This window comes from Podarcis cretensis (genome assembly GCF_951804945.1).
Source record: "Podarcis cretensis genome assembly, chromosome: Z".
Classification (NCBI taxonomy): domain Eukaryota; kingdom Metazoa; phylum Chordata; class Lepidosauria; order Squamata; family Lacertidae; genus Podarcis; species Podarcis cretensis.
Window position 1 is genome coordinate 40,976,797 of NC_137184.1, and position 25,443 is coordinate 41,002,239.

Genomic DNA, 25,443 nt, shown 5'->3' on the forward strand with positions numbered 1-25,443 from the left:
AAAATGTGTATATTTGAAGAAATTAGCACCAAAGTGCTGATTAGTTTTTTATGTAAGGCTTTTTAAAAATGGCAAACTGATGTGGAAATGTTGAGAACTGAGCTTAAGTTTGGAAAAATGATAAATCAAGAGAAAGAGAAACTGAGTCAGCTATCCTTACCTCTTGTGCATGCACTGCCACTGCCAGTCTCAAATCAGTCCAACATTGCTTTGTGACTTCAAGTCGATGGGTTTGATCTCACACTCAAAATGATGTATTTCAGAGCTTTGCTGAATAGGGACCATTTAACAAGCAGAGGAGTACCTCTCCTAAACACACATTTACATTGGGGACCAAGGAGGTCATGCGATCTTCTTTTAAAATGAATGAGTTTGCCTTTAAGTTCACCCAGGAGAACTTTAAAATGCAAAGAGGTCTGAACGTGCTTCCAGCCCAAACTGCCTCTGCTCCAAGGGCAGAGAGACTGACAAGCAAACAAATGGAACAGTCTGGGTCATGACTCTGATATGCCATTGCCTGACCTGTGTCCATTACTGCATCTCCCATGGCCCCCTGATGGGATAGCATTTAATAGGATTGGCTATTGTATTAAAATGTTAAAATTGAAGTGCTATAAGCAGTGGATTTGATGCATAATTGAGTATTTCAGTGATTGTAAAATAGTTCCCTCCCATTAAGTTGGTGGAGCTTAGGTACCTCACTGCTTCCTGCGCCAAAATGGCAGCTTGCTGCAAGTGGGAGACTTTATGTAACTGGCTTTATTTGACAGCCCTGCAGCATTGCTGCTAAAGGATGGCTGGTGAGTGGTACTTCAGGTTCCCACCGAACCAGAATCAGGTGACATTAAAAGCCAATAGGGCAACTTTCCCCACCCTAGTGCCCACCAGATGTTTTGAACTACAACTCCTACCATCCCCAACCATTGGCCAAGTTGTCTAAGGCTCATGGGAGCTGTAGCTCAAAACTTTTGGAGGGCATCAGCTACAAAGCTGATGACTTGTATGTTTCTCAGGTTGGGGCAGTTTTTGGACACTTGCCTTTTGCAGATGAATGGACACTTGCAAGCCACATGGCTGTATGTAACATGAGTAAGAGAGCTATGTAATGAAATCTAGAGGGCTACAGGTGCCTCCCAGCATCTGAGGCCTTAAGCTCTGAGGAATCTGTGTTTCCCACTAGGACTTTTTCTGATTATCCTGGAGTTCCTGCCACCTATACAAACAATCTGAGCACAACAGTGACCTTGCCTGAAAACTTCCATTATTCAGGATCTGTATGGATAACATCATTATCATCATCATCAGCAGCAGCAGCAGCAGCAGCAGCAGCAGCATTATGTACAATTATATAATTGATCATTAATAATAATTTTGTTCAAGCCAGGACTTTTTATACAGGGAGGAATTTTTTATTCTTTCCCCTTTCCCATTTTTTTTTAAAAAAAGAAATGTCTGAGTACTCCATTTCTTGGCATTATTTCTTGTAATTATACATAAGACCACATTTCTTGCTTCAATGCATTTATCTATCTCTTTTTTTGTCCCCTTTCCAGAATTTGGCAATGTGCTCTTATTTTCTTTGTTTATCAAATTGCAGGTGGCTTGAAATAGTGGAGGATTCAGTTAACAGTAATTCATTTTGATTTCATTAAATGTGTGTGTGTTGGGGGGTTAATAATGTATTAGCCCCTGGATGCCCATGCCACTGATCTCATAATTCCAGACAGATATAGATATGTAGATATATGCACACAACATACTTCTCTTCTGAGTAAGCAGATGTTTACATTTGTACTTAATAGACTGCTCTTGTCTGCTGGCTTTCTTCACAGCAGAGAGGGCTATATTGCTAGGTACCCAGGTCCAAATGCTGGTGAAATTAACCCCCTACAGCTAGAATATTTGGAGCAAATGGAGCTATAGTTACAAAGAAGGGTTGTAGCCCAGTATTACAGCAGATGTGTGTGCCTGTCAGTAATCACACATTTCAAAGTTGGCATTAACTCTTTATTAGCAAAATTACAATCTCCACAGACTTGGTGGAGTGTCAGGCTTATTGAGCAGAGCAGCTCATTCCCAGTGGACTTACTCCATGAAAAGCAGTTGCCAAGAATGGAAGTCCCTGACTCCTCACAGCTGTCTAGGTCTCCTCATCTCCAGGGTTTTTCCCATGCAATCAGGGTCTAAGCCTACAAGAAGCCAACCTCTCCTCCACCTTTTTCATGCCTCTTCTGGTTCTGGGAGACAGGGGAGGAGGGGAGCCTGTTGCAGCAGGAGGCTGCAGACTCTTCACCAGCCAGAACTCTTCATCTCTGCCTCTTGGCCTCCTTCATCCCACTTTCCTGCTTCAGCTTCTGCCTTGATTCTGGGCTTCTCTCTGCTACAGACTCCCACAGCTAACTAAGCCCTATAACATCTTCAGGTTCTAACACCTCCTCTTCCCAGTTTTTCCCCTTCTCCCCTGATCACTCATTTTTGTCCGACCACCAATCCCTAGGCTCAGAGCCTTCTTGCCATGACGGTTCCCCAGACGGTTCCTCCCACCATTCCTCTGTGCCCAACCAGTCCATGACATCATGTTTTGCATGCAAAAGGTCTCAGACTCTTATCTCTGGCCACCTGCTTGTAAGGTTAGAAAAGATGCCTGTCCTGTCTGAAACCTGGAGAGACACTGTCAGTCCTTATGGACTAGGGAGGTGGGGGGCTTTTTCAGCACAATGACTGCATATCCTCATGAGCAACTTTTCAGAGATTATGTGTTAGTAGTGGGCAAGGCCAGAGGCAAAAGTATGTGGAGCGAGGTATGAAATTCTTGCCTTTATAAATTAGGCTACATTCCAGTCACCAGATGCCAGACACTTCTCCATCCAATAGAGAGACAGAGAGAAAGAAAAGAGGGAGAGTGTGGGAGCAAGGTGGACTCTGGCCGTTCCTTCTTCAGCCACACACCTTTCCATCCAGGCAAACAAAAAGCACAGTTTAAAGACAGGTTTCAGCCAGGCGAAATCACCCAAGAAGAGGGTGGAGTAGGGCCAGTGAGAGGCATGGCCTGAGAAGAGTCCTGAGGATCAGACAGACAGCCCTGGAGGACCACATTTGGCTCTTGGGGCTGAGATTCCCCATCCCTGGGATAGACTGCAGTGAGCCAGACAAGCCAATGGTTTGACTAGGTTCAGAACCTGTGCTGATGGCCCCTGAAATCCCTTGTTATGTGTCTTTATCTTTAACTCATCAGACATTCAAATAGAGGACTAACACAGGACACACAACCACTCTACTAACACAACCTAAAGGTCCTCACTAGCCCAGGTTCCAGCCACCATAGCTGAAGTCCTAATGACCCTGACAGTGATTCGTTTCTGTCATGATGCTAGAAGGAAGCGTGACGATTGTGATCTGAACATAATTCACCCTGGCTTCCAATTCATGTCTCCCAACCATCCGCATGATGTTGTGTCACCCAACACAAACCACAGTTAAGAGACACAGCTTGGGTACCTTGACATTTCTGAGCAGAGTATAGAAAGTAATGCATTCTGCAGCGTGTCGGTATGCCATTAATCTTCCTCTGCCTGCTGATGCTACCGTAGTTTAAGACTGTCAGCGTTTCCATTACAAGGCCTCATTTTTCAAGAACTTAACAAATCAGCTGCAAATATTCCGCTCTGGATTGAAACATTTCAGGCAAAAGCACCAGGAAATAAACTATCTGCCACCATAATTGGTTGAAATAAAACATAAATCCAAAATCCATGATGGCTAAAACTCATCAGCACAAATTGTCTGTGGATGCATGTTCTGGCAACTTCATAGTAGCCCGGAGATTTCCAGGCACTTTTAATATTATTAATAATAAATAATTTTGTAAATTTCTTTATATAAATTTTGCATATTAAACCAATTTTACACATATTGATCAGCTGATGAAGCCACATGATTTGCAAATTCAGCATTAGCAAACCACAGGCTGTTGTATTACCATACAACTCAACTGTAGGACTTCGGAATTCACTAGGGATGAAAGAATCTGCTAATTTCTGTTTCTTTCAGTTTCTCATTTTTATAATGTTAAATTCAGTTCTCCACATTAGGTTGTGATTTTTTAAAAAAAGAAATAAAGATTGCACCTTTGCCTAAAATACGGATTCTGCTATTTTTATTAGCAGATATAAAAGTTCAGTTTATGCTGGTCGGCATTGATCACCATCCAGAGTCCTGAGTGAATCTGCTTAGGGGACAAAAACAAAGATGTAAAATTTGCTCTCCTGAAAAGAAGGAAAACCACAGCTTCAGCTAAGAACAAAGCTGATTTGCTGCTAACCTCAGCCCCAGAGGGAGTTGCTAGATAGTACTCCTTGCAATTTGTAATAACATCACACTTCATTGCCATTGGGTGCAGACTGTGGGGAAAACAACCACCACCACCACTGATTCTTTTGCCATGCCTTGTGATTCTCACACCTGGATTGCATTTGCAGCAAAGGCTGCTGTGCATGGTGATTGCTTCCTGACACATTTGCAAATATGGCTGCCAATTTTTATGCTAGGTAAGACATTAGAAGTCAGGGACCCTCCCTCCGTTGCTGGGGGGGGGGGGAGGCCAAAAGAGAGCACCAATCTGCACAGAATTTTTGTATGCCAATTTATAGATGAGTTTGGAAATCATGACTTTAATTGGGATGGAGATCCAGAGGCCCTCTGGATGTTGTTGGGACCCCAACCCCTGTGAATCCCTGGCAACATGGACAATGGACAGGGATGATGGGCACTGTAGTTCAGCAATGTCTGGAGGACCACAGGTTTCCTATCCCTGGGCCATATTTAATAGGAACACAATAGTGTGGCCAGGCTGTCTGGGTGCCTGTTTAGTATGTGGGGAAAGCAGGGACTCTCACAGACCTCTTCCTTGCCCAACTGCTGTGCTACAGCCCTGCAGTGCTGCCAGTTGGCTCTCATTAATTTTGGAAATTAAACCAGTTACACACATATCGATCAGCTGATGAATTCACATGATTTCCCCAGCAACTTAATTATATAGCTTTGGGCAGTGCGAGAGCCTCAAATGTTGCTGAGGGCTGCAAAACAAATGTGCATATATGTTGCGTCATACGCAAATTTGCACCCTCTTTCACTGGAGTGAACTAGCTGGATTTGACTAGCTGGATTTCTGCCATGCTTGCAGGTAGAAGAGCTCCATTTCCCCCTCAATGGCAACCCCAAACAATACAAAGGTATTGAGTTTTATGAGTTGTCAACCAGTTTTATTACTGTGGATCTTTCACCAGTTGATTTTAGGCTGGTAATGCCACATTTGGTGCAACAGAAGGTATGACAATTTATTGTGGAGGATGAGGGAAGGATTTAAGACTTGCAACAACCAAAGTTCAGGTGTGCATACTTGGATAAAGAGGTCATTAAATTGTTCAAAACTTTAAAAGTGTGAGCAGGTAGATGCACGGGGGTCTGGAAACAATAGAGCAGTGCTCTTTCTGCCCCCCTCTCAGCATGAGCTGATGTGGTAGAGTGTCCTCCTTAACATTTTTTTATTCCCTTTAAACAACAAAGACAGGCTTAAAGCAGTAGTTGAGTTCCAGCTGGCAGCCCATTTGCTACCTTTGTACTCTGAATGCCTGAATGAGTGTGACTCTTGTGACATGACACAGAATATTTCCCAGGAGCACTATCAGGTCTTTTTGTTTTGTTTTTAAGTGTGTTTTGGGGGTGGGGGCAGGAAATGCCAGCCTCAGTCACCAGCCATGATTAGGGGTTGGCAAGAAATTCATTTCTTTTTTCTTTTTTTTTTATTAACATATAAAACACATACATATACATTTACACAATACACGTACACAACACACTACCTAATTTTCATAACATAAAACATACCTATATAATACCTACCTATATAATATCTATATAATACCTACCTATACTATACATATCAACATACTTACACACCTACCCCATACGGACACTCACCAAGTGACTTGACTTCCAGCTGTTCTTGTTATGCTACTTTATTTTTCCAACTAGCTTAAACGCATTTCATTATTTCTTTAATCTCTTCTTGTATCTTAACTTTACTCTTCTTTCACTCTAATCATTTTCTGGATTCACTCAGTATCTGTCAGAAATTCTACTTTTTCCACATAATTTTTGATGTACAGTAGTACCTCTGGATATGAACAGGATCCGTTCCGGAGCCCTGTTCACATCCTGAAGTAAACGTAAGACACGACTGTGTGGGTCGTATTTCGCCGCTTCCGCGCATGCATGTGATGTCATTTTGAACGTCTGTGCATGTGCGAGCAGTGAAACCCAGAAATAACACGCTCTGTTACTTCCGGGTCGCCACAGAGCGCAACCTGAAAATATTCATCCATTCAACCCGAGGTATGACTGTATTCCTTAAAGATAAAGGTAAAGGTAAAGGTACCCCTGCCCGTGCGGGCCAGTCTTGACAGACTCTGGGGTTGTGCGCCCATCTCACTTAAGAGGCCAGGGGCCAGCGCTGTCCGGAGACACTTCCGGGTCACGTGGCCAGCGTGACATCGCTGCTCTGGCGAGCCAGAGCTGCACACGGAAACGCCGTTTACCTTCCCGCTGGTAAGCGGTCCCTATTTATCTACTTGCACCCGGAGGTGCTTTCGAGCTGCTAGGTTGGCAGGCGCTGGGACCGAGCAGCGGGAGCGCACCCCGCCGCAGGGATTTGAACCGCCGACCTTTCGATCGGCAAGCCCTAGGCGCTGAGGCTTTAACCCACAGCGCCACCTGCGTCCCACTCCTTAAAGATAGCCCACGCCTTATTCACTTTTTGTACCATATCTCCTTTTATCCTCCCTGTTAGTTCGGCAATATGGAAGTATTGCATCACTTTAGATAACCAGTCTGTTTTAGTTGGGAGGCTGCTGCTTTTCCAATTTTGGGCAATCAATAACCTTGCCGCCATAGTTGCATACATAAATATTGGCAAGAAATTCATTTCAGTTCACATCTTCATATGAACTAACTTCATATGTGCTTTCTGAAGCAATACACAAACCAGAATGCAGTGATCCATTGAAATTCACACTTCTTCAAGTTTTGTGGTGCACTTCTCTGTTCAAACAAAATGCGTGCAAAAATGCATGTATTAGGGGACAGTGGGCACACTAAGATGCTGATAAATTTCCACAAGGCCTTTTCAAAAATGCAAACTGATGCATGAATGTGGCAAACTGAGCTTAAGATCGGAAAAAAACAAGAAACTTGGGTGTTCTTCCCTATAGGAGATTTGTTAGGGTTCCTCCCACCATATTACTTACTTTGAGGCTCCCATGTACATACAGATGCCTCCGTTTTTGTGGAGTGGGTCTACTTTAACTGCAAAGCTATCAAGCATATCTTGCCCAAGTTCAGTATTAGAGCAGATCCTCTGAGTCCCTATTTTCCAAGGACAGTCCTGGATTTACAGAAGCTGTCCTGGTTTCTGATTTGATCCCAGAATGTCCTGCTGTTCCTTAAGTAAAGGTAAAGGAACCCCAGACCATTAGCTCCAGTCACTGACGACTCTGAGGTTGCGGTGCTTATCTCGCTTTGTTGGCCGAGGGAGCTGGCGTACAGCTTCCGTGTCATGTGGCCAGCATGACTAAGCCGCTTCTGCGAACCAGCGCAGCGCATGGAAACGCCGTTTACCTTCCAGCCAGAACGGTTCCTATTTATCTACTTGCACTTTGACATGCTTTTGAACTGCTAGGTTGGCAGGAGCAGGGACCGAGCAACGGGAGCTCACCCATTGCGGGAATTCGAACCACTGACTTTCTGATCGGCAAGCCCTAGGCTCTGTGGGTTAGACCACAGCGCCACCCACATCTCTCTTAGGCTGTCCCTATTTTCATCAGAGAAATATTGGAAGGCATGGAGTTATCTTACCCCCAAGCCATCAGAATGCAGCCCTGTATATGGAAGTTTTTTTATGTTTAATGTTTTATAATGTTTTTGTGTCAGACCCTCCAAGTGTCTCTATTTTCCAGAGACAGTCCCAGATTTACAGAAGCTGGTTTCTGATATGATCCCAGAATATCCTGCTTTTCGTTAGGATGTCCCTATTTTCATCAGAGAAATGTTGGAACATATGGGGCCATCTCTATTTTCATCAAAGAAATTTTGGAGGGTTTGTTAGAGGGAGGGCCTATTAACCTGTTCAGGCCTTCACAATATCAAGGGGATGTGAGAGCCCTGCTGGATCAGCCAAGGGTTCATTTCATCCAGTGTGTTGCTTCCCACAGCAATCAGCTCCAGGAATTCCACACAGAAGGTTTGAAGGCTATAGCCCTCCTGTACCTGGTATTCAGAGGCAAATATTCTAATATCAGGATCCAAATTTATCTAGCATTTTATTAAAGCTTAGGCACTGCAGTGTATGTGTGTGTGAGTGTGTGTGTGTGTATTATTATATAAAAATCCATTTCATCAAAGATAGAAAACCAACAAGGAATCCTCCCCTGTCCTTTCTGTTGCCTTGGTAAGAATTATATTCCTGATAACTGAACCATGGAAATGCCTCTTGGGGGATCCGATGTCAAAACCAACATTCATGCTAAACTTTTATATTCGCCTGTAGTGACATTTCTCTGATTACATTTAACCTGATTGGTCAGTGGGAGATTTCCTTAGGATTCTAGAGCATGCACCCCAGTGATTGTGTTGGCAATTTGAGTCCCCCCCCCCTGCCCCCGCCTCCGTGATAAACTTGAATTCCAACAATGGGAGGCAGAGAGTGTGACAGAACCATATGGTGCGGTAAGTGAAGAGTGCACGAAACCCTGTCGAGAAAGAGGGAGCAATGCCAAAGGATTAAGGTGGGTTGCAATAAAGGCATCAAAAATATATGTGCTATTTTGCTGTTTTATAAGACGGGGAATTTACATGCTGACTCATCTGGATTATTGGTGCAGGGGGAGGAATTGGAGGTGTTGCACAGAAGAACACTAGTGATTGCACTAAAACGTGGTAGCTCAATGAGCAGAATCATATTAGAAAGATAATAAGCAATGGCAGTTGTGGTGGCTACCCATTGCAACCAGTGAAGTGGAAGGCAGAGAGGCTAAGCATAAGTGGAGTTTAGCAACAATTCATGCTGAACTTGTATATTTGCAGTAGTGGCATTTTTTGCAATAGGCAGCACCAACTAATTTGAGTTCAGTCCCCATCCTCCTTCCTGCTCAGGCAATACTGAACGAAGGAGGAGGAATCTGACCATCACTTAAGATAAACAGTGGTCATAGCTGTCAACCTTCCCCTTTTTTGCGGGAAATTCCCTTATTCCAGCACCATTTCCCGCTGCTTCCTGCTGCTATCCCAGATTGTTAGCTATCCCGTAGACTGTCCCTGGGACAGGTGAGGCTGCTGATCCCTTATTTTCAAATCTGAAAGTTGACAGCTATGACAGTGGTACCTCTGGTTAAGAACTTAATTCGTTCTGGAGGTCCGTTCTTAACCTGAAACTGTTCTTAACCTGAAGCACCCCTTTAGCTAATGGGGCCTCCTGCTGCTCCTGTGCCGCTGGAGCACGATTTCTGTTCTCATCCTGAAGCAAAGTTCTTAACCCGAGGTACTATTTTTGGGTTAGCGGAGTCTGTAACCTGAAGCGTCTGTAACCTAAAGCGTCTGTAGCCCGAGGTACCACTGTATTGTGAACACAGGAATAATATAACACTTGAACAGAACTAGTCGGGAATCAGAGACTTAGGCTGCATCTGCACTACGCATTTAAAGCATTATCATACCACTTTGAACAGATGTGGCTTCTCCCAAAGAATTATGGGTGCTGTAGTTTGCTAAGGGTGCAGAGAGTGGATAGGAGATCCCCCATTCCCACAACAGAGCTGCAGTTACCAGAGTTCCCTGGGAAGAAAGATTGTCTGTGAAACTACTCTGAAAATGGCAACTCTACGAGGGGAACAAAGGCCTCTGAACAATTTTTAGCACCCTTAATAAACTATAGCTCCCAGAATTCTTTTGATTTTTAAAAAGTGGTATGATAGTGCTCTAAATGTATGGTGTGAATGTGGTAATGACCAGCCTTCAAAACCATATAAACTGATAGTGAGGTATATAAAGTTGTGGTTTTGATAGTTTATGAGCTCCTGCATTAATGCCTCCACCAAGGGGCTTAGGCAATAAGGAGCTGAAAATTATTTTCCAGATGCTAACATGTTATATACTTTTTGTTCAATATTAATCATGGTCATTATCACAGCATTACCACAATGCTGGGTTAGATGACCCCATGGGCTGGGCAAGTAAATTTATTCTGAAGTTCTAATTGCAATTTTTTAAAGATGATAAACTAAAAAATGAAAATGGATTGTGTTTGATCCTTCCACCCACAAACCAAAACTTTCAGAATTGCACACACATTTTCAGCTAATGCACATCCTTTTTGTGCAGACAAGTGTCAGCCTTTGGAAGGCAACACAATAGGAATCAGGATAGTTGGCAGAATGACACATTGGAATAACCAAAAGCTCCTTTATAAGATCAACCTTCAAGTACCTTGTCTGATTTCTTAGCAGAGACTAGGATAGTTGTGTGCCTTCAAAATCTGATAGTAATGAACCTCATTCTTTCAAGCAGAATTGGGTATTCTCTAATGTGTTTAGGTCTTCATTTATTTGAGCTGAAGTTCCCTACCTCCACTTTGGAACAACCTTCCAAAGTATAGTGTCTGTTCTTACTGAGGTCATTTCTTCACACCTAAAGGAGATTGGGGTCCTTTTTTTTTGTCAGCCACCCACATAAGTGAACACATTAGCCATGCAAGAACATCTTCTTCCCTTTTTTTTTTTTTGTTCTGTGAGTGCAAATCCATTTCTTTCCTTGACCCCAGACCACTGCAAATAACACCCAGCAAAAGCTATGAGAGTCTAATGAAAACAAATATAAAGCAATGATTCCTTTCCCCAAGAGAACAAATAAAATAACCTTTTATTTAAGCAAAATGAGGAGAGAGGTTGTAATAATAAGGATAACAGCAGCCACCCAACACGTACTTTCAAGGAAATCCATTGGTTCCAAAACTAAAAGTAACTGGAGCAGGGGGAGAAAACCATGCCTTTTGAGAGGCATCATATTATTTATTTATTTTTAGAAAAGCAGTGAGAGAACAATAATAAGACAAGGTTTAGAAGCATACAGTAGAATCCTAGGATTGGGAGGCACCTCAGTGATCTTCTAGTCCAAACCCCTACTGATGTAGGAGGTTCACTACTGTAGCACTTGCCATAAACCATGTGGTGGTGTCCTGGAGGGATTGGTCAGATCAGGAAGAAAGATAGGAGGAGCTCAGGAAGTTAGAACTAGATGACCCAGGGGAGGGTCCCAGTAGGCTTGGGAAGGCAACACTGGAGCCTTAAGAAACATCAAAGCTAGAGTTACTAATGTGTTAAGCAGTCACCATTAGCCAGGACCCCACCAACTGCATTTTTTAGTTTCAGAGTTTCAGACAGAACCTCAGACAGGTTTTTCCCAGCCCTACCTAGAGATGCCCAGAATTTGACCTGGAACTTCTCCCTGCAAAGCAAGTTCTGTACCACTGAGCTATTGCCCTTTCCTGCTTAAAAAAAAATCCAGGCGACCTGGATGTTAGGACTTAGGAGGGTCTGGTGGATTCCAATTGGCTTGTAGGAAGTTGCCTTGCACTGTCAGGCCATTGGACCTTCGTCCTTCCCAATATCCGACCAACTGATGGGCTACGTTGGTTATATTGATGCATCCGTTCCTCCACCCCCAACTGCCCTATATTTATTCATACTTTTGCATGTCAAAACTCATCCCAGCAACCCTCTGTCTTGAGCCAGAATGGGATGCCCTTGAGAATTGTACTCATGGGAATGCCCAAGCACATTCCCATTTGGTTACTTTGCTGATCATGGGTAATAGCACATATACTGGACACTTCCTATTTCTGAAGTGTGTGCCCTATTAATCCCCTCTTGTCACCCCCCTGGCCGTGTACACAGTGTTTTGCTAATCAGACAGTCAGTTTTCTCAACCTTGCCCACCCTTAATTGTAACTAATGAGGGGAGTTGTGCGTTTTTAGGTCCTTGTTCCACAGAGCACTTTAAATAGAAACTGCCATGGGCAGTGTTGAAAATATGAGCTAAATAATGCAAGATTGTTAGCAGAAAAATATGGCGCTATTAAATTAGACCAAATGCTCATTTTTTAAAAAAACCAACCCTCTCATGAACTCCTTATTTACCCAGACTTCCAATCTGTTTGACCTTTCTTTTTGTAATCAGAAAGATCCATAATCATCCAGGTAAGTTAATTGTTATCAAATGCTCCAAGTCTGCTGATTATATAAATAATGAATTTGAATTATGACGCATGGGCAGCTGGAAAACGTGGATTTTCCTCCGAAAGACTTCTGAAAGTATCTCTCTGGGGCATGTTCTGGGGAAAACTGACTTCTAGCCAAGTATGGCCAATAGCAGGATGCCTAGGAGACCTGAGACAGTTCTCAAGGATAGCAGGAGTTAATCCAACACAGGCTGAGACTCCACCTGCACTTCAGTTTTAAAGTAGGATCATACCCCTATAAAGTGACATGGCTTTCCTGAAAGAAAATTGGGAAATGCAGCAGACCCTCCAAGTTCTCCAAATTTTCCAATTTTCCAGGGACAGTCCTGGTTTCTGACTTGATCCTGGGACATCCCACTTTTCCTTAAAGGTAAAGGGACCCCTGACCATTAGGTCCAGTCGTGACCGACTCTGGGGTTGCGGCACTCATCTCGCTTTATTGGCCGAGAGAGCCGGCATACAGATTCTGGGTCATGTGGCCAGCATGACTAAGCCGCTTCTGGTGAACCAGAGCGGTGCATGGAAAAGCGGTTTACCTTCCTGCCGGAGCGGTACCTATTTATCTACTTGCACTTTGACTTGCTTTTGAACTGCTAGGTTGGCAGGAGCAGGGACCGAGCAACGGGAGCTCACCCCGTTGCGGGGATTCGAACTGCTGACCTTCTGATCGGCAAGTCCTAGGGTCTGTGGTTTAACCCACAGCGCCACCCGTGTCCCCACTTTTCCTTAGAACGTCCCTATTTCCTTCAGAGAAATATGGACAGTATGTTAGGACATCCCAGCTTTCATCAAATAAAAGTATGGTGTAGTTTGTTAAGAGTGCTGAGAGTTGTTAGGGGACCCCCATTTCCCTCACAGTGGCTCCTAGCAAGAGAGATTGTGTGTGGAAACCCCTCTGAGAACTGTTCTCATGAAAACAAAATTCAGCAGCATGAAAATAGCATAGAGTTGAGCCAGCAGAAAACACCAAATTAACTAACAGCCTGTTAAAAATTCCAAGTCTTTGTCAACTGCCTGAAGCATTGTTGTGATGGGCCATGGCAGGCCTCGCTCAGCAAGGAATTCCATAGGGGAGGTGTAATAATGGTAGGGGCTCCACCCCTTTTTATTAGCCTCGCCTCTTGTGGTTAAATAATTTGGAGCAATGCCCCAGCTGTCAATCAGAACATGTGAGGAGGAGAATATAGGAAAAAGTGGCTCCTGAGAAAACTGGGCCCCAAGACCTCAAGGGCTTTAAATCTTAAGACCTCCACTCTGGATTAGCCCAGAAACAAATCAGCAGCAAGGAGAATTGTTTTAGGCAGTAAGTTCTGAGTGGGAGGATGGGGGCACAGCATTTGTGCTGTGGTGTTGCTCCACCTGTACTATGGATAGAAGGCAGTTTCAGTTTTCTCAATTTCTCATTTTTCTGACCATAAATTCAGTTCTTCTGCAGCAATTAGATATTTTTTTAAAAAAAATCCTTATGAAAATGCTTTAGCATTTAGTGGGTATTTTTCCCCTGATAAATACAGTTTTGTATGTGGTTTTGACTAATGTACAGTCTTTGCAAGCAATTTCTTCTCATGTAATGCACTTTTGTATGCTGTTTTTACTAACATGGTCACTTTTAGTTACACTTTCACCTAATAGATGCATGTTTGTAAACACTGGTTGGTTGGAAAACTGCATTGCAAAATTTGGACAAATGCATATTTGGAAGGATGACAGTTTTGGTTCTCATGTTGCTTTGGAAAAGTATGAATTGCCTGGATTTGCCTTTAAATCCAGACTGAATTGAATTTTTCCTCCATCCCTAACCCCCTACTTAGACTCTGAAGTGATAGAATCCTATCTACCACCTCAGGATATCTTTGATTTCATTCTTCTGTGAGTGTAAGGCTGCACCAAACTCCCAATAAATTCAGTGAGACTCAGCAGTTCAATTACACATGCCTATGATTGAGTTTTTGGTGACCAGCCTTCTCTTCCAAAGATTCAGTGACAATTTTGCGTTTTTTTAGGGATGTATATTTATTCCTACGTCCTACAACATAGTAAAGAAAGTTGTTGTAAATAAGACACATTAAAGCTTGAAATTATAAATAGGTAGGCTAGTTGTGATCTACCAGCCCAGGAAAACCCCTCGCCTCCAGCTCAACTGCCGGATCCGGGGGGGGGGAGGGGCTTGTTGCCATCCTGCAACAGCGTTCAACCTGGAGGTAAGCGCCATTTTTCAAAATTGCACCAGAGGCTCCTATTACTCCCCTGTGTCATCCCAGCCCCCCCCCCAGTGCCACTTTGGGAAATGCTGAGTGGAATTCACTCCAGCAAGTGATGGTCAAAAAACCTTTAAAAGAGGATTAGACAAATTCATGGGGCGGGGTGGGGTGTGTGTTAAGGCTATAAATGGCTACAACTGTAATGACGATGCTCCACTTCCACTGTCAGAAGCAGTGAATACCAGTTGCTGACAGTCCCAAGTGACAGCTGTTGCACTCAAGTCCTCTTTGTGGTCTTCCTTATAGGCATTTAGTTGGCCACTGTGAGAGCAGGATGTTGGCCTTTTGGCCCAATCCAACAGGTCTCTTCTCCTGTTTTTATATTGTCTTTTATAAGCCCTCTTCCTCTGGCCACAGAAATAATTTTGAAACACTGATTCGTGTTTGCTTGTGTGTGTGTGTGTGTGTGTGTGTGTGAATATATAGTTGCAACATGGTGTACCAATCATCAGGATCTGGCATCTCCTATTGTGGCAAATTCCTCCCAAGGGTTTCTCTTTGATGGTTTGTAACCATCCAACATGTCAGTCTTATTCCAAACCCCTTTGGCTTTGGTGTACCCAATTAAAGTGACAAAAAGAGGCATGATGGGGAAATACAGTCCTCATTAAGAGATCTGTCATCCTTTGTACTCTGCTCTTAAAGGGCTGTGTTTCCTATCATGCCTAATGAAACTCAGAATGTGACAGATTGGGTCGCAACATTCCTGTGCGGTCTGTAAATACTTGATGATAACACCATAATAAGTAGCAGTGTGAGCTGTTTTAACGGTGTTTGTCTAGTGCAGTGAAAGGTGAGCATTTTAAACCCACTTTCCCACCCTTAATATTTCATCTTACGATTTCAAACAGCGGTGGCTAGCTTGTGCGTCTTGAGATGCTGCTGGACACCAAATAAAATCAGGTCCAGCCAGCATAGCCAATGGTCAGGGATGATGGGAGTTGTAGTCCAACAACATCAGGGAGGGGGTTGTCATCTTGATGGGGTGGGTGTGAATAATTATGGAAGGCTAAAAAAGAAAACAGCTGGTTTTTATGGGCATGGGTTTCTGAGGAAGCAAAACAGCACCCAAGGCTTAGAGACTGTGTTATTTCATTTTTTTTGTTCTAGTATATAATGACTGTATATAATATGGATATCTCACCATGGGTTGGTTCTAAACTAAGGCTATGTATACATCATAGTGGCTTTTCAAGTCACATGTGTACACTTCTGTACACACCTGAGAGGGGGTGGGGATGTCTTCACCCAATGCCCATTACCTGATTTTGTGCCCCACACTGAACTCTAGTTCACTGAAGCTGTTATCTGTGCATACGTAATGGCTGTGTGAAATGTACATGCCTCTGCTTAAGCATGCTTCCATTTTCATATTGGATGGCAGCTGGTTTCAAGGAAAGTGCATCAAACAGGAGGATTTCTCAAGAAGCTACAAGATACCCATGGCTTGTGGCTGATGTCCTGTGCATTTGACTTCAGACACCAGCAGAGGGTGCATGCTGGGGCAGGAATAAAATGGGTAATGTGTACACAGCCCAAGTTACTTGAACATGGGTTCCATTGAAATAAATGGTATAAATTAGTCATAACTTTATAGTTTCAATGAACGTGAAGTTTGTTCAACCTGGTCTGTATCTACCACACAATATTTCTTGGTAATAGTATTGCTGAATATCATATATCCTAGTAATTAGTCACTCTCCCTCAAGCATAGGTGATAACATCTGAATGCAGTTACCTTGCTAGAGGGTTTGTCCATTTACATCGGTATTGCCTTCCCCAGCTTGGAGCCATTCATATGTTTTTGGACAACAACTGCCATCAGCCCCAGCCATCATTACCAATGGTCAGAGAAGAAGGGAATTGTTGTCCAAAACATCCAGAGGGCACCAGGTTGAGGAAGCTTGTCTCCTTTGAGCGGCAGCAGTTCTCCAGGGTCTCAGGAAGGGTCTTTCCGATCACCTACCTACTGGATCTTTGTAAATTTCTTCAGAGTAGAAATGTGTACGATTATATCAATGTGTTCCAAGATGTCATAAGCTCTATAGAGATATCCTAGAAGAGGTAGTCAGACCAAGAAGAAGTTGTAGGAAGAGCTCAGAGAGCTAGAGCAGCCTTTCTCAACCTTGGGTCCCTAGATGTTGTTGGACTATAAGTCCCATCATTCCTAGCCAGCATGGCCAGTGGTCAGGAATAATGGGAGTTTTAGTTCAAGAACATATGGGGACCCAAAGTTGAGAAAGGATGAGCTAGAGCCTGATGATCCCAGAGTGGTTCTTGTTATCCACTTGAAGTGAATTATTTGTTCTGTTGTAATCCTTTGTTTTCTTCTGAACCCTGTAGCCTTTGGCATAATTTATACAACAGTTTGTATGAAATTATAGTGGAAGAACTGTCAAAGTGGTAGTGTTTTTATCTCCTCCTCACCTTGTTTATCATATGTTTTAATTTCTGAATGCTGCTAGGATTTTTAAAGTATTTTTATCTGTGTTTTTTAAGAAGGTATATCACCTTTATATTGTAGTCAATTTTAACATCCTGATTTTCCTTCATTGCTTTGTGTGAATGAAGCAGCAAAGCATCTAAAAATTCTCTATTATTATTAAAATGATTATTATTATAGCATTACTAACGTTACCCTTTGTTGTTTCTCTGCAGAAATTCAACATATTGCATGAAGGTGTCGATGTCCTTGACAGTTGCAGAAAATGAATCTGGGCTTTGCTACAACAGCACAATTCGCTACTTAGAAAAATCAGAAATCACTAGAACAAAGATAATTTCCTGCCCAGATATTGAGGATTATAAAACAGGAAACCAAGAACCAGATGTAATATGGTACAAGGTAATACAGCAATAGGTTTTGTCTTTTTGTTAATGCACTCCAATTTACAGCGAATTTCTTCACCATGACCAGGCTGGAAAGACTTTTGTAGTGCAGAGGGAATAAAGAAGTTCCATTAATGCTAGTGGGATTCATGCTGGGTTATGTCTAGTCCTTGTGGTCACTTTCTAAATGTAGTATTTTATGGGTTCAAGAGCATCTTTAGTAGCAAAGAAGTTTACTTCCAGTCCTGGAAGCTTCACCATTCTCCTACAACTGAGCTGCAAGGAAGAGGGAATTCTGAGGTTGGTGTGCAAGAAGAAAAACCTAGCAATATTTATATATTTTTTGAAGACTTCTATGTTGCTTTTCATTCGCAAAAGGAAATAGCAAAGCCATCCACACAATAATATAATACAGAATCATCAGTAATATCATCACTCAATGACCACAGACATTGAGTATTAATAACAATTAAGGGTGAAGGAAAGCTTGGGTAGACATGAATGGCTTCAATTTATTTGATTAGTAGGGGTTTTTTGGTCTATAACTTTCCTTTCCTGGCAGTCAGAGGTGGCAAAGGGAAAGAAAAAAAACTCACGCACATCCAGAATGCATAAAACACCAAGTGCTCATCATAAAATGTAAACAGTTTTAAATATGAACAAGGCTTGTTAAAAGCAACAGCAGAACACACTCACAGTAAAGGTAGTTGCAGAGTAAAAGCTAAAGGTAAATGACCCCTGGGTGGTTAAGTCCAGTCAAAGGTGACTATGGGGTTGCGGTGCTGATCTCGCTTTCAGGCCAAGGGAGCCCGCATCTGTCCACAGACTGCTTTCCAGATCATGTGGCCAGCAGGACTAAACCGCTTCTGGCACAACACAGAAATGCTGTTTACCTCCCTGCCACCTATTTATCTACTTGCACTGGCGTGCTTTTGAACTGCTAGGTTGGCAGGAGCTGGGACAGAGTAACAGGAGTTCACCCCCTCACGGGGATTCGAGCCACTGACCTTCTGATCGGCAAGCCCAAGAGGCTCAGTGGTTGAACCTTTAGTTGCAGAGTAAAAGCACAAGGAGACAGATGGTAAAAGTTAAAAGCCTTTTTTAAAAAGAATAAAAAGGGCATTTGCCACACAGTAGACTACCAGTAAAGTGGGGGCAAGGTGGGTCCTGTTCAGGAGGGAGGCCCACAAAGAAGTGGAACTCTTGAAATTTGCACTTTTAATTGGCCAACATTGGTGGGCTAACCACTTTATTAATGCTGTGGTCCTAACCCCATTTTCCCCACTGAAATCAACAGGATTTAGGCCTTATCTGCCCTGTACTTTTAAAGCAGCATCATACCACTTTAAACAGTCATGGCTTTCCTCAAAGAATCCTGGGCGCTGTAATTTTATTTTATTTTATTTATATACTGCCCTATACCTGCAGGTCTCAGGGTGGATCACAAGATAAAATTACAATATAAAAACACAAAACACATAATCAAAATATAAACAGAAACAAGCTGGATAACCTCCCACCCCAACACATAAAAAGTTCAAAGCAATTAAAAACAGTTTTAAAAAAATAAAACAAAACACACAATTAGAAAGCAATTTAAAAGAATGTAAACAGTACTCTCTGCTGGGCAGCAACAGCCCTTTTGTAGTTTGTCAGGCCCCACCCTAGACCTGGCAGAGAGAGGCAGGAGTAGGACCCTCAGGATCTCAGCAGGTGTAGTTTGTTGAGGGAACTGAGAGTTGTTAAAAGGTAAAGGTAAAGGGACCCCTGACCATTAGGTCCAGTCGTGACCGACTCTGGGGTTGAGGCACTCATCTCGCTTTATTGGCAAAGGTAGCCGGTGTACAGCTTCCAGGTCATGTGGCCAGCAGGACTAAGCTGCTTCTGGCGAACCAGAGCAGCGCACGGAAACGCTGTTTACCTTCCCGCCGGAGCGGTACCTATTTATCTACTTGCACTTTGACATGCTTTCGAACTGCTAGGTTGGCAGGAGCAGGGACTGAGCAACGGGAGCTCACCCCGTCACAGGGATTCGAACCGCCGACCTTCTGATCGGCAAGTCCTAGGCTCTGTGGTTTAACCCACAGCGCCACCCACGTCCCACTGAGGGTTGTTAGGAGATTCCTGTTCCCCCCACAGACCTACAATTCTCAGAGTTCCCTGGGAAGAGGGATTGAGTGTTAAACTAGTCTGGGAATTGTAGCTCTATGAGTGAGGGAAATTGGGATCCCCTAACAACAAATAAGCACATTTTGGTATGCAAGCTTTGACAGCTCTACCCATTTTTTAAAGCAATTTCCCATAATATATTTTTATGCTGCTTTCACTAACATAATCATTTTTATGCAAACTTTCTCATAGGATATTTTATTTTGTAAACATTAGGCCGTTGAAGAACTTCATCGCAAAATTTGAGTAACCGCAAACTTCAAAGCATGACTGTATTTCAATTCTCATATTGTTTCAGATAATAAGATATTTACATCATTGTCATTTGTCCTAGATAGGCACCTATACCTACTAGATTGGAATTTCATGATAAGCTTGAAGTACTGCAGCTTGTGAATTTCCTTTAGTCATGGGCTGATCCACCTCCTTTCTTCATTTTCCTTCTTTCTCATTAATTTCATCTAGCCTTCCTTCCTTCCTTCCTTCCTTCCTTCCTTCCTTCCTTCCTTCCTTCCTTCCTTCTTTCCTTCATTCTGGTTAGGATTAGCCAGCATAGTGCCCTTCAGAGACTGTTTGACTACAACTTCCATCACCCCCAGCTAGCATAGTGATTTGTCAGAGATAATGAGTATTGTAATCAAACAACACCTGGAGGCCACCAAACACCTTTCTAGTTCTTGGGGGGGGGGGGGAGTTATTGCAAAAAATTAAAAGCAATACAAATTTGCATTTATATATATTTATAAAAATAATGGAATGCCACACAAGGCAAGAAATTTCTTTACTCGACATAAATTGGAATGTCAAGCAGGGAGTTTCCATCAGTCCAGCACCACTTTGTTTGAGTACAGCTGCCAATGTGAAATTGGGCAATTTGAGTTCCATCTCATCAGCCTCACTGTGTTCGGTTTGTGCACAAATAATTTATTTGGAACTGGGATGACATGCAGGGAGCCATGATATGTCAGAAGAGAGCAGGGAGCCCAGTGATGCTCTGTCAGTCTGTTTTTTCATTCACAAGATCCCTGCATATTTCAACGAAGGCTGACAAAAGCATGCACTGTGACATGGGGCAAGGATAAACGAGATCTTCTTCTTCTCTTGTATCTTGTCAGCTATTAAGGCAGCTTTGCCCCCAAACGTCTGGAGAAATTTATACAAGCTGGTCCAGTTAAAGAGGAAACTGTAAGACGGAGCAACCATCTCCCTGTGCATTAAAGAGGAAGAAGAGTCCCATCCATGGACTGTGGTGTAGTCAGTGGAGGCTGGGGCCTATTGGGGGTAGAAGGGCAGAAAGCAGGGAGAGCCAACCACTTCTGGTTTTGCTCCCAAACTCTTCCCTACTGAGTTTTATATAAAAAAATGCTGAGACAAAGGAGGTAGATGACTGGAAAGTTGGGGGCTAGCTGAGGACAGGCTGAGCTTGGTGGGAGCAATGCCTCATTCATCCTAATGGACCAGCCTCCACTGGTTGTGGCTATGTAGGGTTGTATTTAACTAAGTATTTAACTAAGTAACCCCGCTGAAATTAATGGACCTAAGTTACAGGTGAAACTCGGAAAATTAGAATATCGTGGAAAAGTTCATTTATTTCAGTAATTCAACTTAAAAAGTGAAACTAATATATGAGATATGATCATCACAATTAAAACAAATAAAGGCTTGACATATCTCGCTTTGCATGTCATGAGTCTACCTCGTATATTAGTTTCACCTTTTAAGTTGAATTACTGAAAAAAATGAACTTTTTCACGATATTCTAATTTTCCGAGTTTCACCTGTAGTCATTTTCATTCATTCATTCCAATGAGGCTAACATTGGCTACAGCTCATGATTTTAAAGGTCTTAGTAGAAGGTCCCCTTGTTAGACTTCTATTCATTACAGGGGTGAGGAACTTTAAGCTCACGGCCAAACATGTCCCCAGCTTCTCTATCTGGCCCTTGGGACCCTTCCCAGGTCAAGCGCCCCTGAATCCCTCCTTGTGTGTTTCTGTCTGGCTGCAATGTACGCTTGAACACTGATAATGCCTTTTATTTGCGTTGATGAAAGGCAGAGAGGGGTGTGTGTAGAAACTGCTGTACAAAGGTAAATTTGCAAATCATGGAATCTTAGAGTTGGAAGGGACCCCTAGAGTCATCTAGTCCAACCCCCTGCAATGCGGGAATTTGTTGCTCTTCCCACGTTTGTCTCCAGATCTGCCCACTATTGCCAAGAAGGGAATGTGGTTCCCAGGCTGAAAAAGGTTCTGCATCCTTGGTGTATTACTTCACTTAAAAATTAGTTGTGTTTCTGTCTGCTGTGTGAGTCCCTGAGCTACTGCTCCAATGATGTGCCTGGACGGTGCCATTGTGGTTCATCATGCCGAATGCCCAAGCCAGTCATAGATTACAGCTGAGTGCATTTTGGAAATATAAGAGCAGTGGGGCTTTGAGTTGGATAAGGTCTTCAAAAACACTTGTATACCGCAATTTCATTTTAACCCAAGTCAAAGTTATTTTTCAATAAATTCTTTACTCACCAACCCCAGCTACATGTGGGGTTGCCCTTAAGTGTGGTCTGTAAGGTCCAGCTGGTGCAGAATGGACCAGACAGACTGCTGGTGGGGGTATCTGGTCAACAACCTGTGATACCATTGTGCAAAGCATCGGTACTGACTGTCCACTTACTGCTGAGCCAGCTTCAAGGTCCTTGTGCTAATTTATAAAGCCATGAAAAGCGGAGGTCCAGAGTGCCTTAGGGACTATCCAAACACTTAAATTCCAGCTCGACCACCAAGATAATCTATAGGAGCATCACTAGTTGACTCCTGAGTTGGTGAGGCTCATCTGACCTTGATAGGAAATCAGGTCTCTAGTGTAATTGGTCCACTCCAATAGATTTTCAGCGCATGTCTTCTTGAAAAATTGCTGAAAATTGCTCTATGCTGCCTGCCTTCACAGTCAATTAATAATAATAAAAATCCTATAATAGTTAGCTGGTGATCTATGATTTTAAAACTTCATGTGGTTTTAATTGTTGTAAACTACTTTTATGTTTTTTATGTTTGTTTTTTTCAAAATTGCGATGTACAAGTATCTTTATACATAAATACTAAGTAAATATTGTTAACCTACATAGTGCAGATGGGGAGACTGAAGCTAACAGAGAATGGCTTACCTGAAGCAGTGCCCTTTAACCTTGAATCCCCAGTTGCTGTCAGACCACAACTCCCATCAGACCCAACCAACTAAGCCAATGGTCAGGAACAACAAGTGTTGTAGTCTGACAACATATGGTGACCCCAGATTTAAGAACACTGGCCTAAGTGAGTTCATGGCAGAGGCCAGATTCAAACCAGCAGCTTTCTTATTTGTAGGTTGGTCGCTTTGCCACTGCACTACACCAGCTCTCCGAACTCTTTCCTCTTTCATTATTAGTGTGCCCCACATAAGTTATACCACATCTGCCTGATGGGTGACAGCTAACTATTAAGCTGTCACATTGATTAAATTGAGCAGAATTGATATTGTACATCAAAAAGAGCAATGTGGCAACAAGACATTAAAAAAAGAGAAGGAGGAAGAAAACGATTGCTGTGTGGGGAAGGGAACACATCAGACTATCCCCTGGGTTCTTATATTTTATGCATGTTGAAATTGTGAATTTACCCCAGTGGGTCTTGCAATGGCAGAACAAACCCTGCAGTTTGGGTTCTTTGACAGTGGCAAGCAAAACTCTTGAGGTTCACAGCAACACATTAAGTTATCTTGCACAGTGTTGAACCACTGGTCTCAGTACTGTCTACAACAGGAATTCACAGACCTACTACCCCCAGGTCCCCCTTGTGATAGGTGGGAAATGCTGAGGCCTGCCAGTCACAAAATGGTGACACATGGAGGCAGAGTTTGGCATAATCAACTGGAAATTACTGGCATCACTAACAGTGCTTTCCTTGTTGTAAAGAGTTCCATAGCTCAGTTTTCCTCAGGCTAAGTGCAGACATTTGCTCTGGAGGTATCAGGACTAAGCCTCCACATTTTAGACAAAAGGTGCTGATCCAGTGGCTTGAAGTGGGGAAGGCCTTTCTTTTTATATTTTCCCCTTCCCACTCCTGCATTACTCTCAAAGTGTTTTTTTTTATTTTACCCATCTCCTGTAATTTCTTCTGCCATTCTCCTTTCATACTCGGCTTGTACTTTATTTGCAGAAGTCCACACCAAATGACCAATTTCTTTCATTCTTCTGGTCCTTTTGCATTCACCTTCTCCTTCTATAACAGCTTTCCTTTCTTATCTCTTTTATTTATATCCCTAGATTATTTAACACTATAATAATTCTGCTGCTGATAAATATTTACCTTTTACCTCTCTGTCTAATTTCTTTCAAAGACTCTCCTCCCTGAAAGAGAGGGGAGTGGTTGTGGGCGGGAGCCTGAACACCACCCCTAGCAGGGGGCGTAGCCCCCTGCCTCCAGCTCACCTGGCTGGCGCTCACGCCCCCCCCGGTGGCCGTCCAACCAGGTGCCATGGGGGGGCGTGTCCAGCAGCCTTGATGCTGCAGCATCAGCCTCTCCCCGGCCTCATTTCTCTTCGTTGTCCTGTGCGAGTCACCCACCCTCCACTCCCATTGAGTTAGGGCTTAGGTCATTGGCCTTGCTATGGACCTTAGGTTGGTCGCCCCGGTTGCACGGGGGGCCTGGTAGGAGTTTTTCCATTTGGCATTAGGCTTTTTGGTTTTTTCGCCTACCTCGTAGCAATCGTCACAACTTTTGTGGTATTGGTGGGTAGGTTAGGCATTGGAATAATGTGCTGTGGTGTGTCGAAGTGCTAGGTGTGGCCATCACCTATGCCTTCAATGTTTAGGGGTATTCCGTTAAAGGAATCTGGCGGTCGTGTATTCTGTCCGATGCCTGCTTGGCGGGAGGCCATGGCACGACCCTCGGTGACAGCAGGGGTGAGCCTATAGTTGGATTAGCATCAACAGGTGATGAACCCCTGGTGAATAAACCCACTTGTTTCGCGATCCAATGCCTAAGCCAATACCTTTTCATTGCTGTAATCAATAAAGTTGTGGCCTTTTCTAGCCCATTAACCTTATATCACGTGTCCCTGTGTCTTCTTTTCACGTCGCGGTGGTCGGGTCCTCGAACCACAACACATAACCCCTGGCCCTTTCTCTCAGAGAAAGGAGACCTTCTGAAATTGGATGACTATCTGCTATGGATGCTTTCATTTAGATTCCTGCATTGCAGGGGGAAGGACTAGATTCCAACTCTACAATTCTCTGATTCTAAGATCTGTATGTTGGATCAATCCATCAACCTCTGATGGATGATTTAGTAGGATCAGGTCCAGCATCACTTTCTCTGTACGTGTGTGCCAGTATCCATACTCAGCAGAGTTACAACTCAACGCAGCTCCTTCTTTGGAAGCATCTTTGGGGTTGAAGGTACACACAGTAGGTGATAAACATACATGGATGCCATAAAGATTCAGTAGAGGTTTACTTGACAGGCAGAAAAGCATATTGGTAGCAAATATATACAGGCATTTGTCACTGCCATGCTTAGAGACTGTCTCAAGGCAAATCTAAAAAAATGTAGTATAAACACTGACAACTGGGAAACACTGGCCTGCGAGTGCTCCAGCTGGAGAACAGCCTTTACCAAAGGTGTCATGGGCTTTGAAGACTCTTAAACTCAGGATGCAAGGGAGAAACGAGCTAAGAAGAAGGCATGCTTGGCAAATCCACACCATGATCAACTCCAATGTCCCCACTGTGGAAGGACATGTGGATCCAGAATTGGCCTCCACAGTCACTTACGGACTCATTGTTAAAACCGTGTTTATGGAAGACA

At 43.2% G+C, this 25,443-nt stretch overlaps 1 protein-coding gene across 5 annotated transcripts in view; it reads left to right on the forward strand.

The window, feature by feature from the left end:
• The window catches only part of IL1RAPL2 (interleukin 1 receptor accessory protein like 2), a 495,328-nt gene that overhangs the window by 269,248 nt on the left and 200,637 nt on the right, over window positions 1–25,443 (forward strand). For all 5 annotated transcript variants that reach the window (XM_079962769.1, XM_079962770.1, XM_079962768.1 and 2 more), the window contains one exon: window positions 17,266–17,452. In XM_079962769.1, coding sequence (XP_079818895.1) covers window positions 17,266–17,452 — 187 coding nt within the window. The remainder of the gene's footprint in view (window positions 1–17,265; window positions 17,453–25,443) is intronic.